Genomic DNA, 17,900 nt, shown 5'->3' with positions numbered 1-17,900 from the left:
CCAGCACCTGTACATGTAGTGTGGTCAACCTATTTTACATACCTCAGGAGAAGCGACACAGTTCTGCCATGATTGTAACCGTTAAAATCATCAACATCGTCATTACTCGACAGCCAGAGGAGGGTATAGTAGTGTTGTTCAGTCTCACGAGTTTTACAGGACAGCATAAAAAGCACGACGACATGACGCAGTGAGGGACCAGTGCTCGAAAGGCCAGTGGGGGAGAAAAAAAACAAACAAAAAAACAAAAACAACACAACAACAACCCAACAACGGATGAAGTGACGCTCATCGTGGGAGAATAGCTTCAGCAGGCCCACTCTGGCACAGTTATTTTTCCATTTCTTTTTTTTTTTAAACTTGGTAACTCCTCATTGCAGTGTACAAATACAGTAAGCTACAGCTTCAAATGCTAAACCAGACTGTTTGTTAATGAGCACAACCACTAAAACAAAACTGTGTCCATGAGTCTGAGGTAGCAAGGCAATCATGGCTTTACTCTGATTTCTCAACATATACCTCGAAAAAAAACCAATCTTTTCTACAGAAGAATGATGGGCCTCTTACAAACCAAGGTTTAGGACAAATTCAATTGTAAATCTATATAATCTTTATACACAATCCCAATATAATTCATCTGCTGTCATCTCAGTCCTCCACTGTTGGAATGACAAACTGTTTTAGGCACAGAAGGGGTGAAAGTCTGTCGGCATATTGATGCTTAAAGGGGAACTTGACATCAAGCATGCTACAGGACAGATTTTTAAAAGTGACTGTACAATTTCTAAAGTATCTTGTTCTTTAGTTTGTTTTTACAACCTGCGTGGACTCCCTAAATGCTCAGAAGTTCAACGAATTAATGGGGGGAAAAAACAGATGACAGACAGCAGTGGAATGACAGAAATTGTAACAGTTTGATCTTCGTTTGAAGGCAGAAGTCAAAAATTGATCACGAATCCCCAAACTATTAATTTGAAAGCAGATTTTAACCATCTGGGAATTTAAAGGAAAAGACAAAAACAACGGACAAATGTTCAATCAAGTTCAGGTACAGTCTACAGTTGCATAGTACAAGACGAGGTGGTGAAATCTGTTCGGCTGTCTGCTCCTGTGCGTCTTTGGGATTTCGGGACAGATTTGTTTTTGTTCGGGAATGGTCGTGCATTTGCAAACACACACACTCCCATCATCTGACACTGGTCCTTACATCACCTGGAAAACACAAACAAGAAGCAGGACACAAGTCATCAAGACTGACAAAACAAAACAACAAAAGATGAACTGAAGTCAACTAAAGCTGAAAATGAAGCCAGTAAGTGTTCTTGCACCACGTCCGCTTGTCTTATTTCACCTCATCACTATGTAGTTTTAGAAAACAGAGATTTGAACACAATGTTTGGGTTTCAAAGCTGATATATGGACTTCAGTGGCTCAAACAGTGAGTGGATGAAACCTCATGTTCTCATGGAAACTTTAAATCAGCCTCTGAAAACCAACTGACACAAAGCCTGACCAATGGTTCATCTAGGACAAAACAAACAAAAAAAAAATTTTACACCAATAGCAATTTACCAATTCTATTTCTTCTTCATTCAAAGCTCAACTCCTGTTAGGTCTCTGATGTCCTCGACAGTATAACTAATGGCACATTTTGTTCGTAATATTACTTTTTCTGCTTGAAAAGCTATTTCTAGGTCAAGTGTGAAGGTAGCATCTCACTGAGCTGCGACTGCAGTGAGGTTTCCTCACTTGAATCGAAGAGGCTCACAGTCTCGTTGCTTAACAAGACAAACCTTCTCTCAAAAATAGTCACAGAGTCTTCAACCCTCCTCTGTTTTGTCACAGGAAGCTCCGACTTGTCTTGAGTGCTGCAGCTGTTATTCGTCACCTGTCCAGGAGCTCTCCTCTGACATGTTTGCCTGCTTTCATTTCCAAAGTGTACTGCTGTAGGTTAAACCATAAACGTGGAGCTGCTGCTGAGGTTGGTACAAAACAAACTCAGCTGGTCATGATGTGGGCCATGACATGATGTCCAAGTCTTAGAATACAGTTTTCCACACAGCAAACACAAAAGTAAGCTGTGATTTTCAAAGACTGGCCGTGCAAAATGTGGCCACATGGCTCCCGGGTCACTTGGGCAGTGATACTGCAACAGAAAATCTGCATATTTTAATTATTTTCCCAAATAAATTCTAACAAATTTAATCCAGTCAATGCTGAGCTTTTTAGCAGGATGTGCAAAATGAGACTAAATAGTGTTGATAACGTTGGTTAAGTAAGCTCATTTAGTGGGACAGTTTCACACTGAAGACATTCTTGCGTGCGAGTGTGTGAGTTGCGTGTGCGGGCATGATTAATTTACTCGACCGGCAGAAAAACCTCTGAATATTCCAACCCTGGGTAAAAACTGGACCGTTCTGGTAATCAGCTGAGCTCCCAGTGCATCCTGAGAAATGATCAAATTAAATCTGTTCCTCGGCTGATTTGATAATGCTCAGGTGATGCATGTGCAACAAGGTCCTCTAACACAGGATCTGAACAACACATCATTAACATTAATTAGGTAATTAACAACCTGTTCAAATTAATTATCCATCTCTGCTTAACTATCGGCTTTTTTCTTGCTTCTATGACGGTTTACAAAGTGATCATTCCAGAGAACAATTACCAATCAGTGCTCCCTCCTTTCTCTCCCTGCTGCTTGAATTAAAACTTAGTGAAGCACACGTAAAAGGAGTTAAACAATGAAGATGTGACTATTTTACTGACTTAATATTCAGCTGAGGTGCACTGAAGAGAAAAATCAAAGGGACAGGCTGAGTCAGTTGTGCAACAATCACCACTGAAAAAAAATTAAATTAAATAAAATCACAGCAGACAGATAATTTTAATTAGCAAGTATTACTCCGCTGCAGACGAGGTTTGAAAAGGCACCGTCTGAGAGCTGAGGTGGACTGGAGAGGGGTTAATAATTACAGTAAGAGGAGGTCAGCTTTTACAATCCCTTTGTCCTGAAATGCACCTTGGCCTCAGACGGGGAGGAAGAGCCGAGGTGCTAATGGAGCTCCGCTGGGATCCATTAGCCAGCTCTTTCTCTCAGACCATCTGATATGTTGTCAGGTGAAGGCTGCACGGAGGACACTGCTTTTTGCAGCAGCACCTGTAATTACCCTCCAAAACGTGCCATTTTCCAATCTCCACCCATCTTTAGAAATTACTGACACGCAGATATCAGACAGAGCGTACAACGGAGCAGTAAGGAGGAGGAGAAGCGAGCTGCTAATAGTGGAATTTATGGCTCTGGTGTGTGTGATGGTGAGGAGGAAGCTCGTCTTACCTGTGGTCTTGATGAGAGGCTCGAGGCTGGGGAAGACAAAAACAAAAACACTTAAAACTCTCTGTTCATCTGCGCTTGTATAAGTTCACGTTAAACCATCAGCCTGTGGGAGTCTTCCACAGCTCCGTGCACGCACTCAGCTCTGTGCTGCTCTGCCTCAGAGCTGTGCACCAACCCAGGTCTAATAACGCTGAAGCAACTGTGAGATTAGAATGGATTTTTAACTAAAGCCCTCATTGGAGTTTCAACTCTAAAGTCAGCAATTCAATATTTGAACATTTATTGTTGACGCTTTCAGTTTGATTAACATCCCCGAAGGCGCATAATATTTCAAACTCAGCTACTATGAGTAATGAGGGTCTTGATGAGAGGAGATCAAATGCCAAATTAAAATGATAATAATAATAATAGTTCCCTTAAAGCCTTTGCTTTGGAATCTGAACTTACATGTCATCACATTGTAAAGGAAGCTGGATTTAAAATGCAAACATTTGAAAACACTGCCAGCCTTTAGAGGAAGGTTTGGCTGCTTCACACATTTAATGACAATATGAACTCATGAAGTGAGGGGGGGGGGGTCTGAGGGATCATCACACCCACTGCAAGGAAGGAGGGACACAATCGGAAGATGATTAATAACTTCCAGTTAAAATTACAGCTGATGATGATTGTTTCAGGAAAGCATCACCGTTTCCCCACTGCTGACATTTCCTCTTCATTTGTTGCCACAATTTATAGTATTTGTGCATTACCATACTTAACAATACGTGATATGCAATCATGCCTGTTCAGATGTTTAACCTTGGCGTTTACAGAGTGAATTATAAGAACTAAACATAAGGACTCCAGACTGCAGCCTTTATGTTGGATTTCGCAACAATTCATTTGGGCAGCTTGATTTCATTTTACAATTAGATGCACCTGTGCAACTTCAAATAAACCACTTCTTAATTTCTTTGCCATTAATATCTTATCAAACACCTGGAGTGAGAAGGAATCAGTGTGTGTGTGTGACACATGTTTGTTGACATCATGACCACTGGATAAGGTCAATATCGCTCTTGTCGTCATACAAGACCTAAAAACCTAAAATCGTCCTCTCCAATGACAAAAGACAAAAGGTTTTGTTTTTGAAAAGACCAGCAGATGATCTCATTCTGAAAATAGAAAAAAGTCCTTTCCTCCCAAAATAAAATGCTTTTGTAGTTTATAAGAAGACAGGAACTCCACGATTCAGTTTTTTTTACAGACTGAGTCCAGTTATTGTCAAATAACTTGTTGCCACCTTGACCTCAAACTTTATACCTGAAACACCTGTAAAAACTACAACGGAGTGATGTAACTGCAGCATTTTAAATCAGGAATTAACTAATCAATAGTATCCATTATTATTTTTTTAAAGATACCATTTATTATTTATTTAAACAAGACACGGATGAGAAAAAACTGATTCAGACTCAGAGACAGGATGTGTGCAGCCCATTGTTATCATGCAAAAATAATGCAGTAATATTTATCCATTTTAACATTACTGATAAATGCTTTATAATAAATGGAAAAATCGGTGTACAGAATTTCCAAACTGCTGCTTTCTTTGAAAGGAAAAGTCTGATATCAACAGAGGTCACTTTTGGGCAATAAAGTAAAAAAAAAAAGTCACTGATCATTTCTGTAAACGGACTTTCATTACAAAATACTGTATTTATTAGTAATGCAGTCAAGATGAAAACATAAATGTTGCAGTAAAGCAAAAATAAAAAGATTTAAATTTTGCTATTATGCTTGAAGACTAAAGAAAGTCCGATGTTAGAATGAAGCTGTTTTGAACTGACATGTTAGGTGGATCAAACTATTCTGCAACTCAAACCAAACTCCAATAATTGGTTAATTAGTTAGGAACGAGAGTAACTATCTAAACCAGTTGTTGCCAAAGTTGGAGTCGTGAAACACAGAGCGGGAAGATCTACAAAAAATAAATTAACTTTGAAAATGATTGGAAACAGCATATTTAGCCTTAACTGTTACAAAACGCTGAAAACTGTAATCATAAATGATAAATGATGAGGCTCATTTTTAAAGGACTTATTAACTATTAGCTTATTAGCAGTAATCAGGATCACAAAAGTCTGACCTTTATTTTCAGAGTCAACAGCTGAAAAGTTTAGGAACAGCTGATCTAGATTAAATTTCAAATGATAAGCGTGAATGTTTTCTCGTCATTTTAGCTCTTTAGTTGGGAGAATATGCTGGCTTTCTTTTTGACTGAGATTTGAAAACGCCACTTCGAACTTTATTTTAAATAAAAGAGGGACGTAAGAACAGCTACGCTGACAGGTGCGACATTTTTCCTCTGTGACGAAACAAAAACATGCTGAGGCTGGGAGGACACGGCGGCGGGTGGAGGGGGAGGAGGACCGGGAAACTTACGACTGCATGCAGGGAAGGAGTTGTTAATCTGCTCCATTACATCTGCCAGGTCAGAGCTGCTGTTGTGAGGGTCCAGCAGCTCATCTGAACACACACAGGCACAGAGAGGCTGATTTACAGATACCGGCTACACTCCATCACGCTTCCACAAAGAGCAACAAGTTTCTCGTTTGGCATGCAGTGATTGGACCTCCCGCGTAAAAGCTGTTAAACGCAGCTGATTTAATCCCGAGGACAGACACCGAGCCTCTGTGTGTGTGTGTGTGTGTGTGTGTCCATGAGGCTGAGCGTCTCACCTGAGTTTTCATTAAGTGGTCCTCGATCTTGTACACTGGGAGAGGATGCTCCGTTTACCCTCGAGTCCCCCTCCGGCTGAGACAGAAGGAAAAAAAACAAACAAACAAGAAGAGCTCAGTCATCATATTGCAATTATTCTGCTTCAACTTCAAAACTTGTTGTTTCACAGCGGGACGTGAAAAGAAGAGAACGCATGGGGGAGGCACAATGAGGCGGTTATCGTTTGCACAAAACCATTTGTACATAAAATCCCTGCCAACGTCTCAAACCGAGAATAAAACGCTACACTATGAATCACATTCAAACCCCTCAGAGGACATTTTGTCTGAGTGCAACAGTAAAAGAAAATCCAAGACTCTAATATAAAAGATTAAAATGAAAGTTGTGAAACTCAGCCAAAAGATTTGGCAACTGTTATCATGGCCACATTGAAAGCAACAATATAAAAGTTTAATAGCTCTCCTTTAATACTATTTGCTCAAAGCAGTTGAAGAAACACAAAGGCTGAAGCAGCAGATGAACTACAACAATCAGGCTGTTGATACTCAGCAAGTTTAAAAAAAAAAAAGTTAATTTCTGGTGCTTTTTTTATTACTCAAATATTTGCTAAATTTAGCTACACTTCATCAGCTGGGCTGTTTCCACCACAACACTGCTTCAAACAGCTTGAAGATACAGAATATATACAAACACTGGATTCAACCCAAGTCTGGACAGCCTGATCGGATGAAAAATGCTCTTTTCTAATGCGAGTAAGTAAATGCTTCATGTCCGGTAACATTTATGACAGGCTCCCAGATTCCCTTAAGCTTTTCAGCAGCATGAACCAAAAACATTTCTCCCTCCTCTCCTCTAATAAGCATTGTTGTCTTCATCTCCTGCTGCTTGGAGTGAAGCTAAAGGCTAAAGTGGTGGAGACATCCCAAAGGCAACAACTGTTATCTCTTGGCACATCTCCGAACAGCTGAGGTCAGGGTTTTGGTTCGCCTTTGAGATTGTAAATTTAATGCGCTCCATCAACCTGGCTGACTTTTCTTTTTTTTTTAAACTCTGGTGCTTGGCAGCAGCTCACTGCAGCTGATGGAAAGACATGCTGACATATTGTTAGGTCTATGAGGACTCAGATGTCAAATAACACAAGTTGTTACTTAGTGAAAGGATGATTTTGTGAACAAAGGTAGCTGTGCATGCATTTTTATGTCTCTCAGACACTTTCCTTTAATGATTCGCAGATAAAACTGTCCCACACGGAAACAGAGGTGGTCTGTCTTCTCAGACTGCAGGTTTACTTATGGTTCCTAAAAGCAGAATGGGAAGCAGAGCTTTTCAGTTCTCAGGCTCCTTTCTTATGGAACCAACTACCAGTTTCTGTCTAAGGCTGGCATCCCATCTGCTTTAAAGACCAGGTTTATGACTTTCATTTTTGATACATCCTATAGTTAGGGTTGATTTAAGTTTCATTAGCTATTTCCTCACTACGCCACCATGAGCTTAAACTGCTTTGAGGACAAACTGAGCACATTTCCTCACTCTGCTGCTGTCATTACTCTACTCTCCATGCTTGTACATGCAGTTAATGCTGTCACTAACTTCGTGCTCCCTGCTTGTCTTCCCACAGAAACTACACCTGGACAAATCCTTCTGTGTTTGTCTCTTTCCTGTCCTCCCAAACCCCAGCTGGTTGAGACAGATGGCTGCTCATTCTGAGCCTTGTTCTGCTGAGGGTTTCTTTCTGTTAAAGGGTTAAACCCACTGTCAGGATGAGAGATTGTAAAAAAGTGAAGATATTTGCTGGCTTCCCCAGATACACAACTTTATACTAATTGGCATTTCATAATGTACCAAATGAGAATGCTTTATATTATAAGTGGATTGAACTGACTGTAATGAGATTTTAGTCTGGATATGTTTGGACTCATTTTTGCTGTATTGCTTTTAAAAAAATAAACTGAATTGAATTCTGTAACCTGGTGCAGAAGCTGCCGAAGGCGATGGAGCTGAGACTCCAGCTGCTTGTTGTGTTCCTCCAGGATGTGCATGCGGGCCTCCAGTCGGCCTTTGTGTTGCCGCAGGAGTTTGGCTTCAGCGAGGAGATCGGCCTCGTTAGGGTGAGCAGAGGGGCTCTCCGACTCCCAGACGCTTCCAGCAGGGGCCCCTCGCTGGCCATGCTGCTCCTTCAGCTGCTCGTACTCCCTCTGCAGCGTCCTGGGAGAGTTCAGATCAAAGACAAGTGAAAAACCAGCAAAGGCAGCACCTGGAAGATCATGGAAAGCTCTTTTCACCACCACAAGAACCCATAATGAGCGAGAATTTTCATTTTCACCTTTCTTTCCCATTGTCAATATCACAAATATCCATTATAAGTGTAATTATCTATAAAAGATTCTCGAACTGCATTCAACAGATCCATCCTGAACACTTACAGTTAAGTTCCACACAAAATCCCTTCACGTGTTTACCTCTGCTTTCTGCTCTCAGTTAATTCCTATTGATGTGGGGAGACAAACACAAAGGACCCTCCCCTCCAAATCTCTTGCCTTCCTCCCTCCTCAGCCTCTCCATCTCAGTGCAGAAGCATAAGCTGCAGTGCTTTGCTTAAGTTGGCATTTATGAGCCTGGCAGTAAAGCTCTCGCAGTCCTCCCAGCTCTCCCAGAGTCGGTGTATGTGTGGAATCTGTGTTAAATCACTCCAGTCGAGCTACTGGCTCTGCAAAAAGCATCTCCACAACAATAGACTTTGCAGTCCTTCTTTCTCTGAGGTTATTTTTTTATTTACACACTGGAAAGAGAATTGGCGTTTAAGATACTAACATTACAGGAAGTGGGTACTTGAAGCACAGTGTGCAAAAGACTCACTTTAAGTGCATGTGCTCAAATTTAAAATATCAGTGTCCAGTTTTAAATATTACCTTTATATTGATTTGGTTAAAATATCAGATGAGCCATGATAATTCAACTTCAAAAGGTGAAGCAAACACAAGCAGAGGGGCGTATAATTCACATATCCAATGCTTTTTATACCTTTGCTCCTCCTCGAGACGGGCAATGATCCGCTCCAACTCGCCTCGCTCCTCCCTCTCCACAGCCTGGAGGATTTGAGCGGGACTCTGGGGCTGGCTGCACGGGGAGCTCTCCCCTCCCAACGTCTGGCAGTACTGAATAATCAGGGCGTGCTCATCATCCCTGGCAAAAGTGGAGAAAATGTGATGAGCGAGGACTCGGAACATCTTGTTCCTGTCAGGTAGTTCAGCCACCTCCTGTTGAATTAGGGAGCAACAGGTAAACAATGCACTTTGATGATTTACAGCTCAAAGAAAAAAAAAAACTTGTCTCTCCAGAATGAAAATCTTCTAAATTACTCCATCACATCAGCAAACACCCAAACCCCAACGTTTCTGCCTGGTACCACTGTCAAGACAGTATTCCTATAAGTTACAATGTTTGAGTCAGTTTACGTGGAAAATAAAATTCTATGCCCCAAAATACAAATCAATCGATTGTCCTTATGAGAATCACATGAGCGTTTGTCTGTAATATTAAATTAAAATGCCTCTTTTTTTCCTATTTAAACTGAATTATTCTCTCACTGTTTTTGACCATTTAAACAATTTGTTAAGAAATTAGAATAAATCAATATTGCTATATAGCCCTTAGTGAGCACTACTGCCAGCTTGGCAATTTTTAGCTAATTTCCAAAACCCATTCAGTGTTTTCCTTTTCTGTTCAGAAAAGCTCCAATCAATGAACTAAGCAACTTAAAGGAAAATCATTACTTCCTTTCAAAGGTATTGACCTGTATTTCTCCAAAAGCAGTGGTGTTTCTTCTGTTGGCACACTTTTCTTGCTTCAATATCAAGAAAGAAAAGTGAGGCTGGCAAAAAAAACAATGATATTTGCAACTTCAAACATTATGTTTTTTTGTGAAACATAATGACACTTAGAAAACAAGGAAAAGCATCTCGGCATAAGCCTAAAATTGTGCGACTCTGGGCTCATTTTTAGTTTCTATTTCAGAATTTATCAATCATCTGACAACAAACACAAAATATGTATAACAAGTATTTGATTTAAACAGCAAATAATTTGAGCTGATTTTATATTTAGAGCTGACTGCTACACCATACGCTGCACATTCGCTGGTGCTATTTGCTTCCAGAATTAAGCAAGAACTCAGAGATGTTGGGAGGAAGGCAGAGACAGAGGTTGGCAGACAGATGAAAAGATACGGAAGAAAAAGATGGAGAAACGGCTGCTGACATGCTGCCGTACGAGTCTTCATCTGGACGTCTTTTTATGTGTCATCTAAATGATAAAGGTGGCGAGTCTTAGTGAAGCCCGGCTGTCAGCTTCATTCTGAAGCACATCTTGCCTCCAACACTAAGACGTGACAACCACACTTAAAGGAAAAAGTGATGGCTGACTTTTTAAATGATATATTCATCGTTAAAATGAACTCTTCTGAGAACAAGTTGGACAGATTGAAATAGTTTGGTTGACAAGTTAAGTTGTGCTTCAGCTCCACTTGTTTTAACGGTACTTGAACTGTCTTCCTGACTTCTTAAAGATTTTTTTTAATAAATAAGTTATTTGCTGCTACCTTCCATACATTCATTATTGATTTAAAGGAACACTTGAGTATATAACGCCTTAAATTTCCCCTTTTTCTGCTTTTGGTCCGTGGTTGTATTGTTGCTTTGCTTATCAAATTAGTGGTTGAGCTCTGCAAACTGAAAAACACCATCACAGGAACAGGCAGGGGAATAATTTAAAACGGATTACAAACTATTTTAATTAGAAAAGTACCAAAAGAGAGTACACTCAAGTGGCTGGATTTAATTTATCACTGCCCAGAAAAAAACAAAAAGATAATTTAATCTGGACACAATGGAATTATTCCAGTATTCACTTCAGTTTTCCTTCAGAAACAGATGTGATAAACAACACTTTTGTTTTTGCCACAACCCTGCCTGTTTTTCTTCTTTAATATATTCTAATTTTAGCTATTTAACTATCACTGTTTTATTGTGTTCGAGCAATTGATTGTGTAAGGTTTATAATGACCAAAGAGTTTTACAGAAAAGTAGCTCTTAAATGACTTATAAAAGGTGAGACTTATTTGACTCTGTGAAGTTCTGGTTTGGCTGTAAGAAATAAATTAGTAAATTATAATCTGGAGAAGACAGTAACAGTTTGAAATATCAATTTTTACAAGTGACATCCTTGTATTTGTATGTATTAGGAACATATTCAAAATGGCAACGTCACCATTTATCTAATAAAAGAAAAGTAATTATAGTACTTTACAAACAAGGGCTGAATTCATCAGTAACACAGTAAACGGGAGATTTTTGCCTCTTTCCTAACAACAGGAATCTCCACTGAAGAAAGAAAAGCTTTTTATCACGAACGTGTCAAAGTCTCCTCTGTGGTGTGATATGGGTTCAGAGCACCGTTTCAAGAACTGAATCCAATTTTTATGTACTTTTGCCGAAATATTGTGCAGCCCTGACATGAAATACATTTTATAGACAATGAAAACATTTTAAAATCTTTTTAGACTTCTTTAATCAGTAATTTCTTGCTTTTTATTTATTTTTTCTAAACATTTCTTTAACATCTCTTGTCTTTTTAAGGTATCTTTCTTGCATTTGTATTTCATAAAACGCTGAGAGTCTGAAACTCCAGATTAGAATGACAAAGAAAAAGTAAAGAGGGGTAGGAAGCTAAATGTTACACAGCCGCTGCTGCAACAAGAAGTAATCCTAACACACATATACACACATTTTTTATCCTGAAATATGCTCTGACAGGGAAAAACAGGGATGATGAGAAAAGGCTCCCGGAGAGAAACCTGAGAATTGGAGCTAGCGTCGCCTTTCGGGGATTAGGGACAGAGGGTCCTGTAAACACTGAGCAACCAATTAGGCAGGTTCCTGGCAACTCGGGGGGCTGGCAGGGGAATCCAGGTGACAACAGGAGGGGGCATCATTACAGGTGAAAATGGGAAAGGCAGGGGGTAGAGATGCCTGAAAACCCTCACCAAGGAAATGCTGAGAGAGAGAAGAAAAAACAACTGGAGACAAAACAAGAGTCGGAGAAAAATGATGCTGGAGGAGAGCATCTGAGTGGGAGACCAAGTAAATGTAAACAATGGTGAGGCTATAAGATCGCTTTAGGTGCAAGTTTATAGTGTTGTGCTTGGAGAGGGTGAGCGCCTGAAGGGATTTTTTAAAGTTTTAACCCAACAACAATAGTTTCCAGCTCTCAATGCCAGCTATCACAAAGCAAACAGCTCCTCTTAAGCTGAACACTGCTGATTTATCAGCTGCCTAGACTAAGCTAAAAAAACTGAGAGATAAAAAACAAAAACAGAAAAGCAGGAATATGGGAGAAACGTAGGAGATGATGAAAACAGGATCATGGCAAAACGCTGCTCTGTGTGTTCAGCAATTTCAGCAGTAGGTGAAGAGGCTGAACATTTAAATTTACATTGTGTTTAAAGTGAAGGTTGCCAGTCCCCAAAGGTAAAAACCTGATTAGACTACAATCAGAAGTGATGAAAGGCGGAACAGAGAAGGAGAGGGAGATGAGAGGATGGGATAAAAGGTAATTTCTAAAATAAAAGGGCTGGAGAAATTATATGAAAAGTGACAAGGACAAAGGGAAAGATATGAAAGAAGAAACAGGGGTAGAGACTGGAAAGCGAGCGATAACCAAGGCACTAATGACAACACTGCGCTTTAGCTGGAGGTCAGAGAAAATACTAATTTGCTAATTAAAGATTCCCTTTTAGATAAAAGAAATGAAAAACAACAAAAAAAAAATGACAGAAGGACCAAGGCCACGAGGGTCCACGTACACGCTCATAAATTACTGATATCACTGTACGAACGGCAGCGAGTCCAGATTTTAACAATCAGAAAATATGAGCCAAAAGTCAAACGTGCATGTAATTGGCAAGCGCAGCCATGCGTGCGAAACAATGCTCATTTCCATAAATAGAGAAGCTGCTGCTGCCTTCAAGTGTGGGAACAACTTCTGTGAACATGTGTGCCCTCACTTACAAACAGATGATTGCAGAAATCTAACAAAATATCAAAACTTCACTCAAATTCAAAGGCATTCAGAGGAAGACTGTAAAAGAAAAGGTGTGAATCTGAGTGGGTTGATTCCCTCCATTTGTTTTTATAAAACAAGTCTGATACTTTTACTTTGGATTTGAAGCGTTACTCTAGGGAACAGCTTGTGTCTAAAACAGAGAACTGCTATGTTTTTGCCTAAAGGATGTAGTTAGAGGAATTGCACAATATTGTTTATGGACAGAAGAATAGAACAGGATAAGTACCAGGCAAAAGTATATGAGCATATTGGTTTTGGCATATGGTGAGACCTCCTTGAGCAATAATTGCTACTAAAAATGCTGTTGACCCAATATAGGCATTTAAGAAACTGCTGACGGGCAGTAATGCTCTGTTTGGAGAGCAGCTGCTTTCCTGCCATGCACACGGTTGGTTTTAACGTTAAACCAACCTAACGAAGGCTTTAAGTTGCTCAGAACTTCGTTACGTTAAGAATAATCAGTATTCTAAATGTTTTTCCACAAGACATTTTGACTTCTTGAAGCATAAAATAATACAGATTTAATGAGTGAAAATGATGTCTGTGTTCTTTTTAATGCTTTAGTAAATCTAATTAATGACCCAGCATGAACACCAGCAGGACCTCCATCAGAGTTCAGTGCAGCCATCATTACTGCACTTACCAACTTCCTGCTTTGGCAGGTCAAAACCTCTCCCGTGGACAGGATCGTTTCCTTCAACTTAAAAAAAATATCATCCAGTTTAAATCCTAAAAACTAAATCTGTCTGATGGCCCTTTCTTCAATTAATTTTTTTTGTTCCTGTTACCTGTTATGATACATTTCAACATCATCAGTAACTGCAAACATTAAAAAAAGGACCATCAACTCCCTGAGCTATCCTCTCATTACCTTAACACCTGATTCCCTCGCAATTCACCTTCAAATTGAATACAAATCCTTGCCTCTCCTTAATTCTGTATGTAATATTAAATCATTTACCTAAACGTTGAAAGTCTTATAATTCTTTGAATTTTCTTTGGTTCAATTTTAGACTTTTTAACAATACTTTTTAGAGGTCATATTTCTCTAAAAACATAGAAAATGTATTGTTCTCAGGCACTTATCTAACCTAACCATGTTCCAAACTTTTTAAAAGAACCGTAGCTAATTATAACTCTAATAGTACCAGTTTCCATTTTAAAAGACAAGCATTAATTGGCTCTAATTTGAGGTTGTATGAAATCAATTTTTAATGTCAGTTCAGGCTGTGCTAAATGATGCCTTAAACTTAGTTGTTTCACATTCAGAGCCTGGTTATTATTTTAAAACACTACTGTAATTAAAGCCGGATTTTCTTGCATAGGAAATGTACTTTAAGCAAACAAATAATCAGCAGAACAACAGAAGCCGCTATTTCCTTTAAGCTGTGTTCCTACAAGGTTTCATGCTAATGAATAAAGAGCCTTGATGGATACTGGACAATCACAGAAACTCCAGGTGCATTTAATGAATGCATCTTTATTTTTATAGTGATAATTACGCTCTTATCTTCACATTTTCAGCAAAAACGAACATAAATACAAAAAAACACTTGTGTTAAAGTGAGCGAACATACATCTATACTTATGTTCTAAGTGTTTTTGTTTCTCTGCTGTTGAGTCCTTTAGCCTTCAAACCATTATCTTCTTCAGCTCATTAGAGCTCTGCAGATGTCTCCACTGAATGTTGGTGTTATTATGTGTTTTTTTAAGAGCAGCCAATGTTAATGGCTGCCTCTCTTGAGAATGGCACAGAACGGAGCACAAAGAGGAGCGGTGGTAATGTGTCTGTGCCGCGTTAGTAAAGTTATAAGAGGGAAATAAATCCACCCGTTTCTGTCGTTACCTGTGCATCAAAATGTCTCCTGTTATTCTTCTGCCCCCAAAGTGATTCACAGAACAGTGAGAGTGGACAGCTTTCCTTCTACATGATATGATCCACATGATACGTCGACAGGGGGTGCAAACTACGACACAATGAAGCCCACTTTTTAATTTTATCCTTACTGAAGAATCCCAAATGTCTTTTGAGTGTTGTGCTGGAAATACAACTTTATAAAGAATTCCCTTTGAAGAAATCCCAAACCTGAACTCCATTCTTTAGAAACGGCATCTTTGGAAACTTTGGAGCGTGCCTAGAGAGCCGTCTCTCCAGGTGCACACACTTCAGCACTTCTAAAACACACTTGTGTGTGTTTTTTAGCTTTATGATAGATACAATTGTTATTTAGAAAAAAAACAAAAACAAAATGCACCAAAAAAAAAAGCTTTTTGGTGCATTTGACAAGTGGCCAAGTCCATTACACGAGCCTTTGATTCAGGAAATCTTGGCAATCTACATGTGTGATTTAAAAAAAAAAGAGGCTAAATTCAATTTTCTCTAAAGATAATTACACAAGAACAACTGTTCTTTATTTTATGGTGCATAAATCTGTTTGAAGACACATAATAGTGTATCTGTGAGCTCAGAGGGCATTTAAACCTCAAGAACTCATTTCTCGATTAGGATCTCAGTTTAAAACACGTCCTTCAACCTGAATGGTCTGCCACAGTAGACACACACACACACACACTTACTTTCAAACAGATAATCAGGAAATCCATTGCTGAAGCTTCTTATTCGACCTTTAGGTGATTTTTCTCCACTCTGTCATGTTTTCATCCCTTCTGATCACGTGGAACATCATCATCTGACATCCTGACAGCTGTAACTGTCAATCATTCTAAAATATTATATTTCTGCAAAGACCCTTTTCCTTCCTAAAGCACTGAACTACAGCCTACTCTTCCCTCACTGTACATTTATCATTCATTTGTATTTTTAAATACATTTTTTTATGCACTAAAGCAAGAGAAAGTAATTTTTTGGAGCTGAAACCAAATATCAACAAATGTAAACTTTTTGTTTCGATTCTTACTCCTTTGACTTTGTGCAGGTATTTAGAGCACTTGAACCTTAAAGACTGTGAAGTTTTAACCATGTTAGTCTTGCTTGTAGATTATTTAATCAACAAAATCAGGTTAAGTTTAGCTCTACTTTAGCCGAACCAACATGACAGGAGCTGCAGGAGCCCGATTTCAAATACAGACTGAAGAACTGGAAAAGGTTTAAGAGTTGCAGGAAAGAAAAATGACAGCAAAATATTGCTGACATATATCAAATCTCTAAAATTATTGCCTTAAAAACCCTTCAAGATATGGAATCTGCAAAAATATGTCACATTTCATGTTGATTTAACTTGACACATTTAATTGTCATTATTACTAAAAATGTCCAAGTTTCAGAATTTAAAGAAAGTACACAAAAACTGATGAAAGACATTACTCCCTAAACAGCATCAAAACAATGTAAACTGTTTCAGTCCAATCACAGCATCAACAATTTCAACTATCTCACAAGAGAAAACACTCGCTCTTGTAATTTCTCCAGCCCCAAAAAGGCAAACTGATCTAACAGCTCTGAGGACAGATTTGTAGAAAAGGACCTTAGTGGTTTAATATTACCGTCATCTGGAGGGCAAAGTTTCCAACATTAGCTCTCTTTAATCCAAGTGAAATTTGTGTTGTAGCTTCAATATTCTTAACAGAGCTTGAAACGCTTTATCAGCGCTGATTAAATTTTAAAAACCAGCTCCGGCATCACAGCTCCATAAACAGCGTCTGATTAAATACCAAAGCCCAAAGAGGAAAATGTGCTGAAAAATGACCAGTGAGGACTTACATGCTTCCTGTGGCTGAGCTGCTGTCGGTGGGCAGAGAGCCGTTGGAGCGTTCCATCTGAGCCAACCTGAGAAATAAACCATTTTCTGTGAGAAGGATGGGTTAAAACCAAACACTTAAAGGCTGTCAACTCCTCATTAAGATGCACAACACAATGAGGACAGCAACACTACAGTAGGGCACCAATTAAAATGTAAAACGTGGAGTGAAGTCTACAGGCACGTAAAATGACAAACTATCACAGCAGTTATGAGGGTGGGAAAAAAAAAAAACTAAACGGATTATCTAAGTTTGTGCAGTCTTGGTTTAATATGTGCACGCACAAACACCAGAGAGAGTGTGTGTGGATGAATATGTGCTGTGGAGATGTGTGTCTTCACTAAATCCTGTGGTACAGAAAGAGCAGGACTGTTCAACAGATTAGGAAAATGATCCGTAATTAATTATGAAATTGAACTGTGACCAAATATGACTGGAGGGAGAAGTTAAAATTCTCAAATCTCTGCAGCATGTGTGAGCTGCAGTGTAATGTTTAACATTAGTGGCTTTATGTCATTTAACTTGTTATTCCCTCAGCTCATATGTCTTTGTTAAGGGCACAATGCAGCCGCAGACACTAAGCGGAGGTTAATGGTGTGTGGCCAATTAGAAGTTACGGGCCAGATAAAACAGATGAACCTTTATGATTAAAGCTCTCTGCGCAAAGTTGGATTTTGACACAGATATTCCTTGTTCGCTTTCAAGATTAAAAGATCTGACTGGATGTCTATCCATGGGGAAAGATGGGATTGATGAAAAGTTTCTAACTTGCCTTAAAAACACAAAAAAAAACAAATCAAACATTACAGGACATTAATCTCAGTGCAGCAGAACATCGGTTGAGTGATGTTAATGTGGCATTCGGCAGCTCGCACGCTGGGAACACAGATGTGTTGGCGGATACGGCGAGCTCGTTTGAAGCGGGCAGCTGAAAGCGGCTATCTGAGCGATCTGTTGCGAC

General features: G+C 39.2%; 1 protein-coding gene across 7 annotated transcripts in view; it reads right to left on the bottom strand.

The window, feature by feature from the left end:
• Window positions 1-271: 271 nt before the first annotated feature.
• utrn (utrophin) overlaps window positions 272-17,900 on the bottom strand; it is a 176,884-nt gene continuing 159,255 nt past the window's right edge. For 6 of the 7 annotated variants that reach the window (XM_017423258.3, XM_025007463.2, XM_025007464.2 and 3 more), the window contains 7 exons: window positions 16,902-16,967; window positions 9,083-9,244; window positions 8,029-8,266; window positions 6,061-6,136; window positions 5,765-5,848; window positions 3,338-3,363; window positions 272-1,212 (listed from right to left, as the gene is read on the bottom strand). In XM_017423258.3, coding sequence (XP_017278747.1) covers window positions 1,204-1,212; window positions 3,338-3,363; window positions 5,765-5,848; window positions 6,061-6,136; window positions 8,029-8,266; window positions 9,083-9,244; window positions 16,902-16,967 — 661 coding nt within the window. In that variant the 3' untranslated portion in view covers window positions 272-1,203. The remainder of the gene's footprint in view (window positions 1,213-3,337; window positions 3,364-5,764; window positions 5,849-6,060; window positions 6,137-8,028; window positions 8,267-9,082; window positions 9,245-16,901; window positions 16,968-17,900) is intronic. The other variant, XM_025007466.2, reaches the window with a different exon arrangement.

The sequence above is a fragment of the Kryptolebias marmoratus genome, linkage group LG19 (assembly GCF_001649575.2).
Source record: "Kryptolebias marmoratus isolate JLee-2015 linkage group LG19, ASM164957v2, whole genome shotgun sequence".
In the NCBI taxonomy this organism is placed as follows: Eukaryota; Metazoa; Chordata; class Actinopteri; order Cyprinodontiformes; family Rivulidae; genus Kryptolebias; species Kryptolebias marmoratus.
This window is presented reverse-complemented; position numbering and strand designations above follow the sequence as displayed.